At 41.3% G+C, this 16629-nt stretch overlaps 1 protein-coding gene across 1 annotated transcript; it reads right to left on the reverse strand.

Annotated features, from left to right (window-relative positions):
- Nucleotides 1-588: 588 nt before the first annotated feature.
- On the reverse strand, nt 589-15949 carry NENF (neudesin neurotrophic factor). Its single transcript, XM_089677792.1, has 4 exons — nt 15798-15949; nt 10160-10220; nt 5361-5464; nt 589-4757 (listed from the first exon to the last, which is right to left on the reverse strand). The coding sequence occupies exons 1-4, from the start codon at nt 15933-15935 to the stop codon at nt 4581-4583; spliced, it is 480 nt and encodes a 159-aa protein (XP_089533918.1). The 5' UTR covers nt 15936-15949; the 3' UTR covers nt 589-4580.
- Between the last annotated feature and the right edge of the window lie 680 nt (nt 15950-16629).

Below are 16629 nucleotides of genomic sequence, written 5' to 3' on the forward strand. Positions count from 1 at the left end.
TCTATAATGTGTACTCATCTCTATCCATAATGTGTACTCATCTCTATCCATAGAACTAAGTGTAATTTCTGTCTGCTGCCTCATTCCTCTATCTGCATGAATCATTTCTGACAAGTTTTCCTGACACCAAGAAATAAAAAATGGTGAAAGGAGAGGGGCCTCCAGACAAATGACAGCCTCAGGTCTGTTCCTGTGTGCTGTGTGAAGGGGGTATGTTCCTTCCTTCCAATTAGCTATCAGAGCTCTCCTAACTGAGCTCTGCAGTGTAATTTCAGCTCTCTGCACCCTTTTTTCTGACATCTCAGAGAAGCGTTATAAATTCAGCACTTTGTATGGATGTAGAAAAAAGAAGACTGCAGATAAACAGGTACAACTTACGTCGGATGACTTGTTTCATCTGTATCATCTGAGGCCAGTCACTTCACTGGGTATATGGAAGGGTTTACAACCACTTTAATGTAAAATAAGATGGGGTAAACGCCTCTTTCCTCTTAGAGGTTTCTAACTAAATCAGAGATTTTATCACAGTCATTGTAACAATTAACTTATTTAATTAATTACTGTTAAAACCATACAATGGCAATAGTATTAAAAATTGTAAAAGTATTTATTACCAACACCATACATAGAAAATGTTTACAACTATTGAGGTATATGTTCTCTGGCAGCACAAGTAACAGTACTATTTTCACAAAATAGACTATAGATATTTAAAAGGACAACTCTTCCCAAAACGGATACGAATATTTTATTTATAATATTGTTTGCTGGTAGGCTGAACCATGGAATGACTTCTTTCATCTCTAGGAGGCACCAGTGTCAATATATCTGTGGAATCTCCATCTCCAGACAGCAGATGTGGTCAGTGCAAAGCCAAATAATGGTGTTACATCCCCTGGTGGATCCCTTATAGTGCAGAACAATTGGAAAATGCAGCTTGTGAGAAAGACTTCCATTCTGGCATTGTGGGGAAATCTTGTTTCCTAAAGTGCAGTTCTACCCAAAGCCTCATTTGGTTTTGTTTTTGAGTGGGGAAGGCTTAGAATCTCTTGGAGATTTTCTTTTATGCTCTCCAATGGTGACATCCAAAAAAAAAGAGACAAAGAAAACAATTTAGTAGAGTGAGAAAGGATCTGTGCTATCCTGTCCGAATGACAACTGCCCTCCTATTTATTTTCCTAAGGTCACCAGGGCAGAAAATGAAGGAAAAATCTCTAGTTTTTTTTTGGGGGGGGGAGGGGGGGGGGCACAGAAACAAAAAAAAAAAAAAAACACTCCACAATTTTAACTTTTCCTAGTGTTTTTTAAAACTTAAAAAATACCATGGTGGGGAGCATCTTCTTCTGAGATATGGGATACTCAGAATTTCCCAGGACTTTGCTGGAAGGATCATGACATCCCCCCATCCATTACTGCAAATGGAAATTGGGGGCAAAGTCCAACTTTTTTTTAACCCCAAGGGATATTTATATACCACTTTAATTCTGCAATCTATTATGGGAGAAGGGGGCCCTTAATAGACCTTAAAGCGGAACTTCTCCCTCTCAATCAACATTGACTATTTTTAATCCTTATGCGAACATTAATAAATAGTAATGAAGGTATAATATATTTACTTGTTTTAAAAGTTTTTTTTCCCACATTTCTTCAGTTACCTTTTACTTTCCAGGCCTACGCAAATGATGTCATACATCCCAGGAGTCTTCAGGGGATGAGGAGGAGTTTTCTCAGCTAAGCACACCCTCCTGTCTTCATGCCTGAACTAAGGGCAGATGGATCTCAGGAAGTAAATGCTACATGAATCATCTGCCCTTACTCAAGATGTCCACAGTTAGAAATGCTAGGGGGTGTTTTTCAAAGTCATTTCTCAAGAATAAAGCATGGAGAGTTGGCTGGATGGCTGAGTTTGCTTTGAATATTACAAATAAATCAAATAGTGTTTTTGGATTGTGGTACTCAGATGAAGTGTAGTTCCGCTTCAAGAAAATCTAAGAAGCTATTTGCTACTCCATCATGAAATCAGTTTTGGGTGGAGATGACAATTAGCCCTGGTTCACACCGATGCGACTTCAGGTGCGACATGTGAATTACAAATCACACCTGAAGTTGCATCTAATGTATTTCTATGACACTGTCCTAATCAGTACGTTTAGAAGAAGTGCAATTTCAAAAATTGTTCATGCACTACTTTTGTTTCTGATTTCATTGCTACTTGCAACGACTTCTGTTAAAGTTACAAGCCGCGGTGAAATCAGGAGGTACAAATCGCACTGATCTGCGGGTTTGAAATAGTGCTACTTCAAGTGAAGTAGAGCGATTTCAAAGTTGCATTCAGTGTAAACCAGGGCTTAGTGGGAGATTTACTAAAATATATACTGGTGACTTAGTAAAGTATTATACAGAATCTATACCAAGTGACAAGCAATGGCAGGAATAGTGTTGATTGTTCCTGGAACTATAACGGAACTACCCAAATGCCTATGCCCTGGGAAGTATGTACTATTTACTGGTTGCCGATTTGCCACTGTATGACCAATGTTATTTGATTTGTTTGTAGTTTGTCAAAATTTCACAAAAACAAAATGTTAACAAATCTTAAAAAAAAAAAAAAAAAAAAAAGTATATATAGAATTTGGTGCAGCTGTGCATGGTAATCAAATCAGCTTCCAGGTTTTACCCTAGGTTCACACCAATGTAGTGCAGGAAATGCTGCAAATCCTGTGCGTTTCCCACACTGCATTGCAATCGCATCCCATTCGTGCAGGTGTCAATGATAAATTACTGACACCCCCAAACAGATTGCAAAATGCGATGTGACTGCCAGAAATTTAGGTGAGGATTTAGACCAGTTCACACTGACGCGGTGCAGATACTGTGTGTTTCCAGAACCGCACTGCAATCGCATGACGCTCATGCAATCTGGTGCGGGTGTCAATGTTAAATTAAATGACACTCTCAAAATTGCCAGAAATCGCATCGCATGGGGAGTGAAAAGGAAAAAAAAAAAAGTTGGGGGCGGCCGGGTTCTGCACCTTTTTGGTGCGGATGCAATGCAATGCAATTTGAGACATATAAAGTGTATGGTTCAAATCGCATCGCACATACATTTGCATGTAATTCGCACAGGATTGTGGTGCAATTCCTGTGTGAAGTACATACGGTGTCCCGCACTGTATAGTGTGAACCCGGGGAAGCACTTTACACCTAATCATATTCTCACACGGAGGTTATTTTGGTTCTTTCATAAGAGGGTTTAAGGCACATTTAAGTTAAATATTCACATTTAAAATGTTATCTTCACCTTTTCCCAGCGAGAAAGGGGATCACCAAGGAGCCTCTCAGTTAAAGCGTCCTATTTCCCGGTGACATTGTCTGCAGGAACAGAACTTCCTATACAGGAGTTGTATGAAGGAAAACGTCTCCGACATTCCTTTAGAGCACGGGTGTCAAACTGGTGGCCCTCCAGCTATTGCCAAACTACAAGTCCCATGAGGCATTGCAAGATTGACAATTACAAGCATGACTCCCAAAGGCAGAAGCATGACGAACTTAGTTTGGCAACAGCTGGAGAGCCGCCAGTTTGACCCCCTGCTTTAGAGGTTCTCGCTCCCTAGGCTCGCTCACATCTGGATGACAGGGTGCATGCACAGCTAAATGCTACTGAAAAATACTGCAGCCCCTCTTATTTTTGAGTGTATGTCTATTGACAGCATGTGGTCTGTAGAAAAGATTTCATGGCTACTGCTATTGAAATAATCCATTATAAAGTGTAACATAATAGTTCCTATGTTTTGGTCTGGCAGATAAGATACCAACATCTCTCTATGGTATTAGCAGACAAAAAAGGCACCTGGAAGTTAAAAAGTTAAAGTAACTCCACTTTCATGGGGAAAAAAATAGCAAATAATTAAAAAGTAAAAATGTATATTTATAATATAGCACAACTACAATTGCTACATACGTCATTTTTTATTTGGATGCTATTAAAAATTACCTTTCCTTTTTATTGTGCAGCACGGTCACTTTTTGTGCAATATGGTAACCTGGAGGCACTCTGTACACAGATGGTGTACAGAACGCTCTCCAGAAATGTCATATCCTGCTTAGTGATTGGCTTACTGCTTGTCCCAGAAGTCTGCACTAAAACACTAGGCAGATTTTGGGCATTGCTTGCAACAAAAATTTTATTTTTTGTGAGATAATCCCAAAGGGAAATCACGTCTAAAGGGATGCAGGCCCTGCCACTTTCCTCATTAGAACCTTACAAGTGCAGCAGCTGATTGATCATTATAAAATCACTCCCATTCACATTCGCTTTGTACATGGACATAGACAAACAGCTATTTCTTCAGAATAATAAGAGGTAGGAATCTACAAGTCTGTTAAAATCCTTAAATCACCCAGAGGGGGAATGTTTTTTTTCCTCAACAAAAGTGGAGTCACTCTTTAAGAAACGCATCTCAGTTTAAGGTTAGAAAAGATTGTTTGCTGTAAAATCCTTCACAGAAAGAGAAACAAAACTTCCCTATAATAAAAGTAACCTTAGAAAAAAAATCTGATTGCCCAGTGTTAGTGTTCCATCAAAATTCATCTTTGATCATAAAATGTGGCTGATCCTCAGGCTTGAAGTTTGGGTTGGGGCTCCCGTCATCGTTCAGGATCCGTCTGGCAGTGTAGCCAACAATGGGGTACTTCTTCTTGTACACATTCTCAAAAATACCATCCAAAGACTTCAGCTGCTCCTCAGTAAGGCCAGTCTAGGGAAAAGAAGGTTATTAAAGAGACCCTGTCACCAACTGAAAAAACTGCAGGTAAAAGAACAGAAAAATAAAAGTATTTAAAATAGTTAGGTGCCATGTTTTCCTTTCCATATTTTCTTGGTTTTTTTTTTTTTTGCAATGTTTCTTTGAATTTGCTGGCAAATTTGACTTCTTCAGAAAAAGTCAGTTCCATAGCACAGCTCCTCCCTCCTTGCATGCCATAGCCTTCTTCCTTCTGGGAGTTTCCAATTACTTTCTGTGCTGGCCCAACTCCTCCGCCCCCCCCTCACCTAACCTACTACATTAGTACCCAGAGGGCTGAAAAGGGAACACTACTGCAGCCGTGAGCTTGTTTCAAGTCCTTCAGATTTTGGACATACTAGCTGTAGCAGGTCATATGGGGTCAGAAAAGTTTAACTACAGATTAGATGTGCCTGCAATCTGCAGTCTGATCTCACAGGCGTTTGAAACTGATGTATGAAGTACATTGCATTTGCTACTCAATACCCATCAACTCTGAAATATGCGGAGTCCAATCTAGGATTGTATTCGGATACAAAACCACAGATCAAGAGATCCCTGCAGCATGACATTACTTACCGTATCATAGGTGAGGTCTTCTGGATCCAGAGACATTTTGGCAACACCCCGAGTGGAGTCTTTTCCTGCCAGTGCATTGTATGGAGCTCCCTTCCCATAGAACTCTGTAGAACATAAAGAGACAAGAAATAAAACACCGATATGGCGGTGGTATGCCAGTCTACACGGGGCTGTATTCATACATACTCAGTGCATACTTTAGTGTTGCAAATGGAGGTTAGATCTTAGTAGATAGCAGGGGGGATAAAAACTGATTTTGTTTTTCTTTTAAATCGATTTTTTTTTTTTTTTAAATTGAAATCTGATTTTTTTAAAAATTTACCAAATTGTATTTTAATAAAATGCTTTTGGCGTAAAAATCTATCTAAAAGATAGTTTTCTGTTTGAGATACATTAATAATGTAGTTTATTCAGCATGAAATGGAGCTTAGTTATGTAGCATGAGGCTGTATATTCTGCAATATTTACATTTTTGGTAAACTCATTCAATGAATCCAAGCTCTGCAAGCTGAGATCACATGCACTGCATTGATGCATTCACACAATATCACAGTAACATGAGAGAAAACATGAAAAAAGAATTTGAGTCGTTCTCCAGCTATGTGTGATTAACCTATAAACCTAAAATCGGTTCCGATATCGCCGATTTACTAACCTGACAGCTTATTATTCTAAAAAGGAAACATTAATTTAGCTTGCAAATATTAAAGATTCTAACGACCAGCAAGAATGAGTTGGAGTCCTTACATTTAAAGAGCACCTGTCATTTTAGATCCAGCATGGCAGCGCCTGTTAGCGGGCATCCACTCACCTGCTGCCACCACGTCCCTCATCTTGTAGTGTCACTGCCACCTCACCAGCCGTCCCAATAAAGTGAATGGGACGGTCGGTGAGTCAACAGCGGGTCATAGGAGGAGCAGCTGAGGGACAGATGACAGTTGCTCTTTAAAAATTACGGATTTAAATCGAGCCTTTTCACTAGTGATATAAATCAATTCCATCCTGGTAGATACAGAAAGAAGTCTTTACTTTTTTTTTTCTTCAAGGTGACTTGTAACAATTCTTCCACAATCATAAAAAAAAAAAAAAAAAAAAGGGAGGGAGGAGGACAGGATTACGCAACACCTAACTTTGTGATATAAGTGCAACAAGAAATTTTGGGGCATATTTATAAAGTGGTGAATTTGACATTCCCTAAACAGGGTTAATTTTGACATCAAATTTCTGTTTAGTTTTAGTCATAGTCTTGACTAAAATGCCATTTTAGTCGACTAAAATCTCCAGTACATTTTAGTCGAGTAAAATCATTTTAGTCAACCAAAATTTAATGGATTTAGTTAAATTTTAATGCATTATTTAACCACTTCCAGTCCGGACACTTTTACCCCCTTCCTGTCCAGGCCATTTTTCAGCACTATCACACTTTGAATGACAATTGCGCGGTCATGCAACGCTGTACCCATATGAATTTTTTAGCATTTTTTTGAGACAGATAAAGCTCTATTTTGGTGGTAATTATTCACCACTGGGATTTTTATTTGTTTTGCTATATAAATGAAAACGTCCAAAAATTTGGAATAAAGTGTTTTTCTTATAAAATTTTGCAAATAAATAATATTTCATCATAAATCTTGGCCAAAATTTATTCAGTTATCTTTTTAGTAAAAAAGAAAAATAACCCAAATTAGTTTTATAACCAAAAATTATCATTTAAAAAAAAAAAATACAATTGAATTTTTTTTTTTATATTATCTATGTTTTTTTTTCTACATACTGTCACCCTAGCAGTACAGTGTCACCAGTGACACTGTACTACTTGTGGGGGGTGATGAAGATTTTTTTTGTTACACGGATTGCTTTTATACCCATTCTCTCTGGCTGCATTCTTGCAGCCATTGAGATCTACTGAGTGAGCTGTGATTGGTCACAGCTTGTCACATGGTACAAGGCTGTTGTGAATAGTCTTGTACCATGTGATCTCTGTGATCATTCACAGATTTCACACGTAGTAAGCAATGATGTCACAAGTGACATCTTGCTTACTACTCTGCATGTGATCACTGATTGGCCAATCAGTGATCACATGATCGGGACCTCGCACAGAGGTCCCGTACAATGATCAGTGTTCCACTGTGTCTGGGCTTTTCCCTCTTGATCTTCACCTAGTGATCCTGTGAATAACAAGCTTCCTGCCCCAGTGAAGGGAACCATGGGTGACACCCAGGCTGGACTTCAAAACATGTCTCCTTTTGTTCATCTCCATTACATGAGGTTAGGGAGGTTATTAGTTTACAGAAGATAACATTGTGTCAAGGACATTGTATTTCAGGAAAGATAAGCAGGTGTTTATTGCAGCCAGCAGACTGAAGGACCGGTAAGCTGCAAAATGTGCAATTTTGTTTATTGGATTTTGTGATCTCAAAAAAAAAAAAAAAAAAACAGCTACATACAGATAATGTAACAGTTCAAATACATATCTGAGAACTCTCTTGCCTGCAAAGGATTTCTATACAACTAGTTCTGTGGTCCTGACACCTCTGCCAAGCATCACAGCCAGGCTTGCACTCCTAAAGACCTCCCTGCAGACTACACTGCATCTGAGTAATATGGTCTGGTCTGGGACCCACCCCACAACTAGTAAAGTAAGTGGCAGCAGCACACCGAAGAGATCACTCAGCTGACTACTCCTTTCCAGTAGTTCTTAAGCTGGCCATAGATGGCTGAATGAAAAAAAGAGCAAATTCCCCCATCTTCACAAGTAAACGGGATGAAGGAATCTCCCCCCTGCAGCCACCAGGGCATTATAGTCTGACAGACGCGCTGTTGTCAGAATACACCAATCATCTGGGCTGTATCCAATAGACTTCTGTTTATCAGACACGCTGGAAAACGTTTGCTGATCAGCAACTGAAGCCAACTGGGTGCAGCCCAGCTGATTGGTGTATTCTGACCAGAGAGTCTCGCTGTCAGACCAAAATGTTCGGTGGCTGTAGGGGGGAGAATGATTGACTTCTGTAGAACGGTCCTGGCAACACACTAACCCAAATTCAGCCAGTTCCTGCTGAACCGACCCAATTTTGACCTGTCTATGGCCAGGTTTAGTTTTAGATGGATAGCACATGGAATGCAATAGATGTCAACTGGATCCTAGTGCTGCCCCTCTTTCTCAGTCTGAGTACTGCTGGGCAGGGATGATGGGCGGCCAATATCAACTCTGATTCAGGTACATTTGCCAGCTCTATGAATAAAACAAACAATTTATAAGGTATTTAACCAATACATGCCCGGCCAATATCCAAAAGGCGGCCAGCAAAATGTACTGCATTTCCGGGTTGGACGCCAAATGGCGTCCTCCCGCACATGCACACTTTTCACGCTTGCAGAGCCACGCAGCGGCGCGATCTGTCACCGCCCGTGTACCTCGGACACAGCCGATGACAGATCTGAGTATCGGCCCTGTTGCTGGTACCATGTAACCTGCTGTGACCAATCACAGCAGGTCACATGACAGTTGTATACAATGGATGGCTTCATTCATGCCATCAATTGTATACTAGTGTCTAGATGTGAATGGTCACAGCTAATCACATGCACATGTCATGTGATTAGCTGTGGCCAAATCACAGCTAAGCACAAAAAAAAAAAAATAAAAAACCTGAACGAAATCGATGTCATTCAGGTAAATGCTTGCTTATAGCAAAGTAATTCTTTGCTATAAGCAAATTGTGTAAAAAAAAAAAAAAAAAATTGTTCACTTCCCCAAAGTAGTACAAAATTGTTACTATGGTAACATTGTACTACTTTGGACATAGTGAAATATTAAAAAAAAAAAATCTTTAAAAAAAGAAAAATTTAATAAAAACTTTAAAATAATAAAAAAAAATAAAAAAATATATATATTTTTTTCCATACTGTCACCAGTCAGTGTCCCTGATCACCGCCATGCCAGTTATATGATGACGCTGTACTGCGCTGGTGACAGTGTGTAAAAAAAAAAAAAATTGTGAAAATAATTTTTTGCATTTTTTCATTTTCCGAAAAATTATGACAAAAAAAAACACAACTTCAAAAAACTCACCATGCCTCTTATGAAGTACGTCGGACTGTCTTCTCTACAAAAAGGGGTCATTTGGGGGATATCTGTACTGTTCTGACATTCTTGGACCTCAAGAAAATAGATTGGCTGTCAGTACTTCAGTATTGATCAATTTTCAGATCTATACCATAGTTTGTGAACTCTATAACTTTCCTACAAACTAAAGAATACATCCTAATTTGGGTTATTTTCACCAAAGACATGTAGCAGAATACATCTTGGCCTAAATTTATGAAGAACAATTATTTATTTGCAAACTTTTATAACAGAAACAAAGAAAAACGTGTTTTTTTTTCAAAATTTTCGGATTTTTTTGATAATTTAGCAAAAAATAAAAACCCCAGCGGTGATTAAATACCACCAAAAGAAAGCTCTAGTTGTGTGAAGAAAATGATAAAATTTTAGTTTGGGTACAATGTTGTATGACCGCGCAATTGTCATTCAAATTGTGAGAGCGCTGAAACCTGAAAAATGGCCTGGGAGGGAAGGGGGTAAAAGTGCCCGGTATGGAAATGGTTAAATGGTGGCTTTGGATGAAGGGAAGGCCTTTCTGAAAAAGTTATTTCTATTTAGAACTGTGTAGTCGAGTGGGGTACTTTGAGGATTCTACCACATTTATTTTGCTTTCTGAAAACCTTGCAGCTGATTAAGGAGTTTTGTTCCAGAGATCATTCTATGAAATATAGAACTCTGAGAAAATCACCTTTTCCAGCTGAAACATCGAACACCGTGCCCTTCACTGCCATATAAATCGGCTCATCTTCCTGCAGGGAGAATTACAATATTTTATTAGATGGTCATTAAAAAATTAGGTTTCATGTAAGTTCTTCAGCAAATGTGCAATATAAAATGTGGAATAACACCTTAAAAAAAAAAACAAAAAAAAAGATGAGGCAGCAATATGAATGAATATACATGTGCTTGGCTGAATGTGATAAAACCTTCAATCCTGTCCACTGGGATAAAGCTTGTTATAGTCATTAGATGTCACTCAGAAACATTTTAACATTCTATTTTGGCAGGCCGGCGTATAGACATGCATGCTCATGCCGCACCAGTGTGCATGTTGATGTCATGAGCAGACAACACCAGTGTCCTTCAAGAGACCCTGTCATCAACTTAAAATATGGAAGATTTTTTTATTCCTTTGCAATGTGCCTTTGACTTTGTTGGAAAATTTTACTTTACCAGGAAGAGTTAATGTTCTTACCATAGCCCATCCCCCTTCTGGGAGTGTCTAATTATTGTCTGCGCTGGCCCAGCTCCTTTACCGCCTCCTTACAGGTATGTAGCTTCCAAGGGAGGAGTGATGGGAAATGTTAAAATGGGCTACAGTAGGGACAGTTTGGAGTGTGCGGAGAATGCTGACATCACATACAAGATGGCAATCATTTCAGAGTTTTGAGGCGTCCACACAATGTGTAAAATATGTGAAATACACACACAGTATAATATAATGAGAAGACCTGCTAAAATGAATATTCTGGCCACAGGGTCTCTAAAGCAGAAGTCTAATATTTTACACAATTCCACCCTGGTCACATCGAGTGTGACTTGGCATGCGATTTGTCCACAATTATATCGGTCAAATCAGTGCGGTTCCGACTTGGTTCGGAGTCGCACCGACTTCTAAAGTACTACATGTACTACTTTGGTGCGATTTGCACAGATATCTGTGTCAGATGTCTTGCAAATTGCACCTGAAATCGGCATCTCACCTGACTTTGAAATCGTGCGACTTCACTGCAAGTCGCACGATTTCAAAGTCAGGCTTGATGTGACCGGGGGTGGGGGGGGATTTTGGGGGATTAAACTTTGACAATAAACTGGTTCACACCTATGTTTGATCTGTTTATGCAGTGCTTTTTGCATATGTGTTTGACGTATTTTGTGGAGTTTTTTTTGTTTCTAGGGAAATGAAAACACAAAACGCATCAAAAACACGGCAAAAACGCGCTAAATGCTTTTCTGCAGTGTCTCCAATGAAGTCTATAGCAGTGTTTCTCAACCTTTTTTCCCCAGTCAAAGCATCCTTTAAGATTATGGACAGTCTTGAGGAACCCCCATTCTAAAATGGGGTGCCTCAAGACTGTCCATATATTTAAAAGGGAACCCCATTCGGAAATGTGAAAAACTATTCTAATAGTTTCATATAACACATGTATATCACAGCAACACCCACACATGTAGGACACCCAACATTAGAGAGGATTTATTTTCCAAAGCAAATACACTTTTGCACACTGGTACTGACTAGTATTCCAGCTTTTCTTCTCTCCCTCAGTTGTTCTACATCACTGAGCTAATGTGACCCCAGCACTGATGGAGAGCCTCCTTATCAACTGATGATGTCATTGGTTGTCAGAACGCTGGCGGCTAGAAGGTTGTAATGGTGCACAATGAAAACCTGTGGCTTTGTGTAACTAAAAGGCTGGCTTGATTCACCCTCTGGCTTGTATACAAGTTTTGGGCAATTTGTAGACAATTTGCCAAGGCACCCCTGAAGAAACCTCAAGGCACCCTGGTTGAGAAAGGCTGGTCTATTGAACAAAAAAATTAACTTTTTGCGTTTAAAAAAAGTCTCTGACCCTTTCCAAAAAACGCACCGGGTGACAACGCGTAGATGTGAACGTGTCCCATAGGAAATCATGTTAAATGGGCTGTACTGCGTTTCTGCAAAACACGGCAGAAACTGCTTAGCTGTGAATCTAGACTAAGTGCGACTTGGGAATTGAAATCGCACCTGAAATTGCATCTAATGATTGTGAATGTCTGTGACTTAACATTTGCTGCAGAGCGATTTCTAATGTAGTTCTTGCATTATTTTTTCTGCAGTTTTGTTTCAATTTCACATACATAGAATATATTAAAAAAAAAAAAAAATATCACACTGCAAATTGCAAGAAATTGTTGAAGAACTTCACAAGCAGCAATAAAGTCTTCAGAAATCGCACCTGAAATTGCGTAGAAATTGCACACAAATCGTGCAATTTTAAATTGCGGCAGTGTGACCGCTGTCCAAGTCCCCGGTCACACTGGGTGTGACTTGGCATGCGATTTGCCTGCAATACAACTTGGAAATCGCATGGCAAGTCACACCTTATGGTCCACAATTACAGCGGTCACTACTTTTGGTGCGATTTGCATTGACATTTGTGTCAGACGTCTTGCAAACCTCACCTCAAATTGGCATGTCACCTGACTTTGAAATCGTGCAACTTCACTGTAAGTTGCATGATTTCAAAGTCATGACCGATGTGACCGGGGGGGGTTAAATCCTGGAGGCTGATTGATTGTCATGCACAGCTGCACCAGATTTCTCCAGCTTTAGTAACCCCCCCCCCCATTGGTGTATACATCAGAATAATGAACAGAAGGAAAAGTTCTGCACATCACTGACACACTAGAACTAGTTTCTATGGTGCAGAGAGTGATCCTCACCTTCTCTTGGCAGATTTGGAACACCCCCAGCTGTACAATAACTTTCAACAAATCTGAAGCCCACATAAAAGCAGTAATGCAGGCCATACATGGGTCGAATTCCAAACGAATTTTTGTCTGAAAATCAAAAACGTTGTTCGCTCAGTAATCCGATGGTGTCATCAATGATTTCGAAGATTGGCCGACCAAGTCATAAAGTTCTCCCCATATAACAGGCAAAACTTCTGTTCCTTCCAGGTCACGGGTCATGCGCTTATTCTTTTCAGAAAAATTATCATACGATTTGACCATCGAGTCGAAAATCGGTAATTTTTCACGAATTTTCCAACATGCCAGATCACTGAAAAGGGGAGGAACCACGAAAATCAGCCGGTGCCATTGACCCACTAACAGAGCGAAAATAGGACGATTATTCTTAGGTTAGATTTTTGGACGAAAAATCGGTCGAATTTCGAACCATGTATGGCCGGCCTTAGTCTAGGTTCACACCTAAGCATTTTCTACAGCGTTTTGTAAAAACTCAGTACAGTCCATTTAACATGATTTCTTATGGGACAGGTTGACATTTCCGTGTTTTCACAAGATGCATTTTTTGGAAAGGGTCAGGGACTTTATTTTATAGCAAAATGTTGTTTTTGGTTCTATAAACTGCAAATGGGAATGCTGCAGAAAAGCATGCATTGGGTTTTTGATGCGTCACGCGTTTAAAATCTGCCTAGCAACAAGAAAAAATTTTTAAAAATGGGGAAAAAAAAAAAAAAAAAAAGCATAAAGCAGTAAAAACACAAATGCAAAAAAGCAAAATGCAATGCAGAAACGCAACCTGCATAGGTGTGAACCTAGACTAATGCAGATTTACCACTCCGTGGAATGTCCCCACCCAAACCTGAACACTGCATGACGGATCGTCTTTCAAAGCGGATTTTTTTCTTTCTTTCTGGAAATCCTGATGGTGACATTACTGGCCAAACACTCCTTCCAGAACGCCGCGCCCTACCTTGCACTATTGGTGATAACTTTAAAGCAGGGGCGGACTGACAACTCATGGGGCCCCCAGGCAATAGGAAATCATGGGGCCCGTTTCTTCGCCCACACTCAAACCACACCCAAAAAAGCCTATGAAAAGTACCAGGGGCATCTCATGGGGGCCCCCTACTGACCTCGGGCCCTCAGGCAGGGCCCGAGTGCTTAAATGGTCAGTCCGCCCCTGCTTTAAAGCATATGTCAGGGAAAACGTGAAAAAAAAAAAAAAAGTTAAAATATACAAATTTTGTACTTTATAAAGTTGATCCAGGGAATATCCGATTGCCTCTCAGGGGATCACGAAGGATTTTTTTCCCTGCAGGAGCAAATTGGATCATGCTTTGCTGGGTTTTTTGCCTCCCTCTCGATCATCTGGAGGTATAGGATTAGAACTTTTTTTTTAATGGTTGAACTGGATGGACTTTTGTCTTTTCCATCCAGACTATGTAACTATCTGTACAATACCTGCACATTTCCCTGTATTTTATCCATTCCAAAAACGTACCTGTTAGGCCCCAATCTGATCCGGTGCGTCTGTCAGTTTTTCAGGCGGACCTGACCGGATGGACCATGTATCTCTATGAACTGGCGTGTGTACACTTCTGTCTATGAAGGCTCGATTCACACTAGTGCGGGTGGAAGCCACCGCGGGACCCCCCCGCTTCATCCTGCAGAAGCAACCACCACATACAACGCAGGACCCGCAGACTGCGATTTCTGGAAAGGCGCAGGGACCTAATTCCTGTGTTTTGTGAGGCACAGCACCCCATTCAAATGAACGAGCTACCATGCCGCGGCCTGCAAAACGGCATTAATGTGAACCGAACCTAACCCTGCCTTCCGGTCCGATCAGATCAAAGGGTAGTTAGCTGTATATGAAGAGCAGAATCTGTTAATACCTGACTGCCCATAGAGCAGAGCGGGATCTGTTCCTCTCCATTCTGCAGAATCTGAGCGGACACGACCTGTCATCGGCACACTCTGCTCTGATCTGTGAATGGATCCTCTGCTGATCCGAATGGAGTCCACCCCATCTGACTGGGGCCTTACTCTGCCAGGAAAACAGGGAGCTCCTACCTTGCAGCCAGAATACAGAACGTCTCCCCTGCACCCCTCTCTGTCACACTCCACCTGCATATGATTTCTTTTTGTATCAGTTATATTGACATACTGCATAGGGAAAGTGATTGTGGGAGATGTAGTTCTGGGGGTGTGCCTACATCAACAGGAACTGAGCTTCCAGCAACTGCCCTTGTAATGTTACAAGCCTGGTGATGACATCACACAAGAAAATAACATTGGGTGGTGTGATTTGGGGGGGTTGGATAAATTTGGGTAATCCCTGGACTAACACTGTAAAGGAAACTTTTTCTAAGAGAAACAAGGAATTGCCTGCTTCTCATTCTGTAAATGCCAGTCTTTGTCGGCGGGGGGAATGGCACCCCTCGCTGGCGTCGGCAATGGCGCCCCTCGCTGGCGTCGGCGGGGGGGGGGGGGGGATAGTTTCCCAAGGACCAGAAACTGACAAGCAGAGGGCCTAATCAGGCTCCTGGAGCGCAGTCTGGAGCCCCTCTGATTGTACAACCAAGGGCAATGTTCCCGATGGGATACCGTCAATTGATCGGTTTAGGTTTGCCCATACATTGCATAATGCTGGTCATGATGAAGATTGTACAATCCGATTGTGTAGTGTATGGCCGACCTCTGACGTATCGATTACTCCCCATCTCCCTAGTACCCCCAGCACCTCCCATCCCCGGACTACAGAGCACATCCTCCCGATAAACATGTATGCCCGGCATGGACAGCGGGCTCAGTGGTGTAGCGCCGTCCATGGGGTGACCATGCATGATGGGGGGCACTGTCCCGGCGGGTACCTGCTCCCCGTTGTATCCGGCCAGGTCTTCCTCGGTGAAGAGGCGGACAGGTTTGCGCTCCTCTGGCTCCCCCCACACCGGAGCGCACAACAAACCACCGAGCAGCAGCGCGGACCACAGCGCTCGGTGCGGCGACATCTTCACACCACTTCCTGGAGGGGCGGGGAGAGAGAGCAGGACCGCCCCCACAAGCCCCGCCCACGGGCGCTGCATTAACCCCTTACCTTCCAGCTATCTACAGCAGGAGATGTCAGTATACAGAGCCGCACCCGGCGATATCTGTTCATACAGATCTATATACTGATAGGTTGACATCGCTCAGAAATTCTCGGATTTTTTTTCTAATTCATCTCAATATTGTTATCATTTTTCAAACTTAAAAAGTGTAGAACTGGTCACACAGGGTACAATCTGATCGTACGATCCTAGAGAGACCTGCAGTATGACCATCAAAATCCATTTTGCTTGCTTTTGTGTTACATAATTGGTGGCCGATTGTACAATCGGATTGCAAGGTGTATTGCCAACATAAGGCCTTACCAACCAATCAGAATTCAGACTCACGTAGAGGACACATCAGGGCATGTTCGCATGAGCCCTACACAGTGCACCTGAGAGGAGGAGAGCCTGTGAAGGGGGATCACATTCAGCAGGATTCCATCCCATCCACATTTTGGTCTAAATAAAAGGACACAAGCGCTATATGACCTCACTTAACGGTTTGGTGATATTTTTGAGGTGAGAGCGTAACCGGAGGGGGAGCACACAATATTGAGTTATATCACACAGGAGATGAGAAGCACTGGATATTTATTTCATTTAAAGTGAACAC

This window comes from Staurois parvus, unplaced genomic scaffold, assembly GCF_062004578.1.
Source record: "Staurois parvus isolate SC_StPar_1 unplaced genomic scaffold, SC_StPar_1.0 ptg000192l, whole genome shotgun sequence".
Taxonomy (NCBI): domain Eukaryota; kingdom Metazoa; phylum Chordata; class Amphibia; order Anura; family Ranidae; genus Staurois; species Staurois parvus.